This window comes from Acipenser ruthenus, unplaced genomic scaffold, assembly GCF_902713425.1.
Source record: "Acipenser ruthenus unplaced genomic scaffold, fAciRut3.2 maternal haplotype, whole genome shotgun sequence".
Classification (NCBI taxonomy): domain Eukaryota; kingdom Metazoa; phylum Chordata; class Actinopteri; order Acipenseriformes; family Acipenseridae; genus Acipenser; species Acipenser ruthenus.
This window is the reverse complement of record NW_026707587.1, coordinates 147,077-152,500: the sequence shown is the minus strand read 5'-3', so window position 1 is coordinate 152,500 and position 5,424 is coordinate 147,077. Positions and strand designations below refer to the sequence as shown.

Sequence of the window (5,424 nt, the reverse complement as noted above, 5' to 3'; positions counted from 1 at the left end):
ACAGTTACATCAGGATATAATTAAATACAGAATACTACAGATTAAATAACACTTGACAGATTACAGTACTCTAAAGTACAGGATTAAATGCAGTAAACTAGGGGGCAGATAAGAGCAAGTAAAGCGCATTTAAGGAAGAGTGATAAAGTGTCTAGGGGGAAAAACAGAGGAGTTCTAAAACCAGATTGCGTTGAATTCAATACGAAAACCGATTCCCAGGGATTCTTGTAATTTAATAATATCTCACCTTTTTTTCACACTCCTCCAGCACGCAGTGCAGAAGCTGGTCTGACTTCAATTCCACCAGGAGCTGCACCAGCACTGAATAATCAAACACACACACACAATACAAGACTACAGAGCAGGCGGGTTCACTACAGCTCCCAGCATGCCTCTACATTCACAGTAACAGCAAGGGCTGCTGGGAGATGTAGTTCTTTACAGAAAACCCACAGGCACGCGTTCCAATGACGTCACATTCTTTTTTTACTCCAGATAGCTGTCTGAAGAACTACAGCTCCCATCACCCCTCGCTATTACTGCCGAAGCATGCTGGGAACTGTAGTTTTTATTCAGCTTTTTTTTTTTTTTTTTTTTTTTTTTACAGATTCAGATTCAGGGGGTGGTTTTTCATTAAAACCTCAGCTCTCAATCGCTTCACTAGACCCTGCCCGGAACTGACAATTACCTTAATTAGCTCTTCTTAATTGTTTTTAAAACAGCAGCTGGGAGATTTCAAATTAAACTGTTAAAGTATGAGCGACTTGAAATCTGCAACTTTTCAGGAGTGGAAACAAATATTTTAAAAAGGTCTAATTAAGCAAATTATCACGACGAAGGGTCTGGTTCCCTAATTTAGAGCTCAGTTGGAAGGAGGCGGGGTGGGGGGGTCACCCCAGGACCGGGGGGGGGGGGGGGTCACGAAGATCTGCTATATTATTATTATTATTTATTTCTTAGCAGACGCCCTTATCCAGGGTGACTTAGAATTGTTACAAGATATCACATTATTTTTACACACAATTCCCCATTTATACAGTTGGGTTTTTACTGGAGCAATCTAGGTAAAGTACCTTGCTCAAGGGTACAGCAGCAGTGTCTCCCCCACCTGGGATTGAACCCACGACCCTCCGGTCAAGAGTCCAGAGCCCTGACCGCTACTCCACATTGTATAAAACAGAGGCTGGGGCTCTCCTCTCTCACACAGCGTGACTGGGGGAGCGGGACGGTCTCTATCTCTGTACCTTGGATGACTTCCTCGAGCACGGAGGCTTCTTCGGAGCTGTGCAGCATTGCTGTACCCGGGAACAGAAAACACAGACGGTGAAAACACAGCGACGGCACCATGCACTGAAACTGCTGAGGAGATCGTGTGCCAGACTTCACACACAGAGGTACAGTTTGAACATTTTCTGTTATACATTTTCACACACCAGTGCTGGGAATCAGACTCCTATCCCACAGCAGTGTGATCCAGTCCAGGTTTTACTGCTACCAGCTTGATCAGCCCCCAGTGTGTCTAGCTAACAAGCTCAGGTGTGTCTGATTATTAAACTCCTAGTGAAACCAGGACTGGATCACACTGCTGTGCAGCGGGAGTCTGATTCCCAGCCCTGTAGATAGACTTTGGTTGAAGGAGGTTTGTAGCTGATTTTATAGTGAAGAGAGCTACAGGATATTGCTGGGAACTGTGGGATATTTAGACAGAGAGATCAGGGCTGGGAATCAGACTCCTATTGCACAGCAGCGTGATCCATTCCAGGTTTTACTGCTACCAGCTTGATCAGCCCCCAATGTGTCTAGCTAACAAGCTCAGGTGTGTCTTATTATTAAACTCCTAGTGAAACCAGGACTGGATCGCACTGCTGTGCAGCGGGAGTCTGATTCCCAGCCCTATACAGACACACTGACAGAGACACACAGTCCTAAATTTTAATATAGGGGAGTTCTGACACCCAGGACTGGGTGCTGTGCTAGTTTCTGAGCCCCGAAGAGGGCCTGTGTCTTACCCAGCAGCGTCCCGATGAAATGCACGCAAACACGGCTGTCTTGCAACAGCAGCTCCGCCACCTCGGCCGGGAAGCGCGTCATGACGCTCTTGAAACAGCAGAGGGCGTGCTTCTTCCGAACCACCTGCGATTAAGACAGCCAGGTGTGTGTCGCTATGTAGAATGAGCTTGCTGGCTAGGACTACGGCTCCCAGCATGCCTCTCCACCCGCGGCCATGCTGAGGCATGCTGGGAGCTGTAGTTCTTTATGCTGTGGTCTCGTATCACAAGCGATACAGACCTCTGTTACGATACATCATGTACAGCTGTGGACAAAAGTTTAGCAGCATCACCCTCTATATAGAATGAACTGATTCAGCTTCATAGAGTCCAATGAAAGCTGCTGAATAATTTTACGTTAACATATTTCATTATTACAAACCGTTTTGCAGGTTTCCACATATACTGACAAATAAACAACTTGAAAAATGTGACATTTCAAAATGGTGCCTAATAAATAATAATATTGCCACGGAGTCCATTTTTGTTTTTGCCAGGATATGTAATAATAATAATAATAATAATAATAATAATATTAATATTATTATTATTATTATTATTATTATTATTATTATTATTATTATTATTATTATTATTAAGTGACAGCGCGTCTCAACAACAACTGGGTGAGGCGAGTTGTCCAAAAATAAACAAACAAACAAATAAATAAATAAATAAATAAATAACTGATCCATTCACAAAATATAAGGTTGCCCGTTCTCTCTCAGACAAAGTCCAGCGTTTTATTTAATTATTCCAGATTATTATTAATTTCTTAGCTGACGAAACAGACTGAATTGGATTAAAAATTAAAAATAATCGCCACAGAAGTCACTTAATAGACTAAAAGCGCAATTATTATTATGATTATTATGATTATGATGATTATTATTATTATTTAAATGTGATGTTACTGATATCGCGCTGTCCTCCATCATCTCCACCACGCAGGCTGTGCAGAGCAGCTGGCCGCTGTCGGGCGAGCCGAGCCGAGCCGTCCACTTCGGGTCGTGTCTGAAGTGAATTCGCTCGCAGACCACGTCCAAACCCGACATCGCCGAAAACTACCAAGACTTTCTCAATAAAACGACTAAATTTCACATAGAAACTCCCAAACACCTTACAAATACGAAACTAAACGTTTCATATCGGCCTATAGATATATATATATATATTTTTAAAATAGTTTATTTTTTTCCTAACTATTTAAGTAATATCATCGAACACACAAGCAGAACTGTTTCCTAAATTTTGCTACGATTTATAATCTTTATTTTAAGCTGAATAAATATATATATATTTTTTTGAGTCCTGTCGTATTTCTAGATGTTTCTTCGAGGCGGTTTGTCGCGGAGCTGCTCGCGAGACCAAATTGGCGGGAACCAATAAAAAAAAAAAAAATTGAGTTTGCTGGGGCTTGCTGAGATGCTGATTGGACAGTAAATTGACCAATCAGATCATTCTCGGTCACGCTATGACGTGTCCCGCTCCGATCCCGCACGTAAACGTGGATTCTTGTTTTCTAATTTTCACAGAATCCGCAATGTAAATATGAAGCACTAATTTAAAAACAATAATTAAAAAAATAATTTAAAACATTCTAGACAGCAACCAATAGTTTTCTTCAAATGTGTAATAATATGATCTATTCTGAATAAGCATGATGTACTGTTATTATTATTATTATTATTATTATTATTATTATTATTATTATTAATAATTCCTAATAATACAATATAAAGTTTAGCATTATAACAATGCTAAACTTTATGCTGAACATCTGAACATCTCTGCATGCAATGATATAGATAACCAAATCTTAGGGCCACTGGCTTTCTCTGTGTGTGTGTGTGTGCGTGTGCGTGTGTGTGTGTGTGTGTGTGTGTGTGTGTGACCCTGAGCGAGTCGCTTCACCTCCTTGTGCTCCGTTCTTCGGATGAGACGTCAAACAAACGAGCTCCTATTGGAAGTGACTCTGCAGCAGAGTACGACCGCCTGCACTGTATCATCACCAGCAGGGGGCGGTGATGAGGGTGTGTCCAGGTCTAGAAGAAAAGGACCCGGATGTTGCGGCAAATTTTGCTCAGGACTGATATATTAAGTTAATTATTGGCCATAGAAAACAACAGCACAGTTTAGCTCAACGATAACCAGCAGCCTAGATTGGGAGTCCGAGTGTGTGTCAGGTCTCTGAGTGTTTTCTGTACTGTAGAACCCAACACATACTCTATTAATTATACATGTATTCTTTTATTGATTTATTTAGTGCGCCCGATTATTTAACCCTTGATTTCCTCCCGAGTTTAGGATATGTTATTTTTTCCCCTCACAGCTCAGCAGAGGGTCCTGTTGATAATACAATACGGTCAGAAATTCAGAATGAATTCAAGAGGAACCCCACTGGTACTATATTACTTTGTAATCATGTGATTCAGTTGGGGTGTGTTCAATTGATCTGAACAGTGGCGGATCTGAACACAGCCAGCAACTAAATGTGACATTAGGAGCAAACCTGTAGTTTAACTGTGTTTAAAAAGACACAAACACACTCAGTGACACAGCCAGAGAGGCTGGTTTTGTCAAAGCCCCTCTTCTGTCAATGATGTGTTCGATGGCCGTGTTTAGGTTGGTTTGATAGAGAGATAAAGAGGGTATTTAAAAGTCATGACCAGCTGCGTGACTCAGAATCGTGACTCAGAATTGTGACGTATTCTGGGGATGTTTCAATAGTTTTAAAACTAGGACGACAAAACAAAACAAAACAAAAAAGTTGCCTTATGTCAACGTTTTTATTTGTCAATAAAGATACTCGGGTTTTGAGTTAAACAAAAACAAACCTATTTGGTGAAAATTGATTTTATTCAATAAAACATTCAATTCTTAACAGAAAGTTTCCAAACGAGAGGAGGCCCCATTCAGCCCATCTTGCTCGTTTGGTTGTTAGTAGCTTATTGATCCCAGAATCTCATCAAGCAGCTTCTTGAAGGATCCCAGGGTGTCAGCTTCAACAACATTACTGGGGAGTTGGTTCCAGACTCTCACAATTCTCTGTGTAAAAAAGTGCCTCCTATTTTCTGTTCTGAATGCCCCTTTATCTAATTTGTGACCCCTGGTCCTTGTTTCTTTTTTCAGGTCAAAAAAGTCCCCTGGGTCGACATTGTCTATACCTTTTAGGATTTTGAATGCTTGAATCAGATCGCCGCGTAGTCTTCTTTGTTCAAGACTGAATAGATTCAATTCTTTTAGCCTGTCTGCATACGACATGCCTTTTAAACCCGGGATAATTCTGGTCGCTCTTCTTTGCACTCTTTCTAGAGCAGCAATATCCTTTTTGTAACGAGGTGACCAGAACTGAACACAATATTCTAGGTGAGGT

At 41.1% G+C, this 5,424-nt stretch overlaps 1 protein-coding gene across 4 annotated transcripts in view; it reads right to left on the bottom strand.

Moving 5' to 3' along the window:
• The window catches only part of LOC117970685 (meiosis inhibitor protein 1-like), a 20,111-nt gene extending 16,727 nt beyond the window's left edge, over positions 1 to 3,384 (bottom strand). For 3 of the 4 annotated variants that reach the window (XM_059019065.1, XM_059019067.1, XM_059019068.1), the window contains exons 1-4: positions 2,963 to 3,384; positions 2,010 to 2,133; positions 1,245 to 1,295; positions 248 to 321 (exon numbers count right to left, since the gene is read on the bottom strand). In XM_059019065.1, coding sequence (XP_058875048.1) covers positions 248 to 321; positions 1,245 to 1,295; positions 2,010 to 2,133; positions 2,963 to 3,103 — 390 coding nt within the window. In that variant the 5' untranslated portion in view covers positions 3,104 to 3,384. The remainder of the gene's footprint in view (positions 1 to 247; positions 322 to 1,244; positions 1,296 to 2,009; positions 2,134 to 2,962) is intronic. The other variant, XM_059019066.1, reaches the window with a different exon arrangement.
• Positions 3,385 to 5,424: the final 2,040 nt, after the last annotated feature.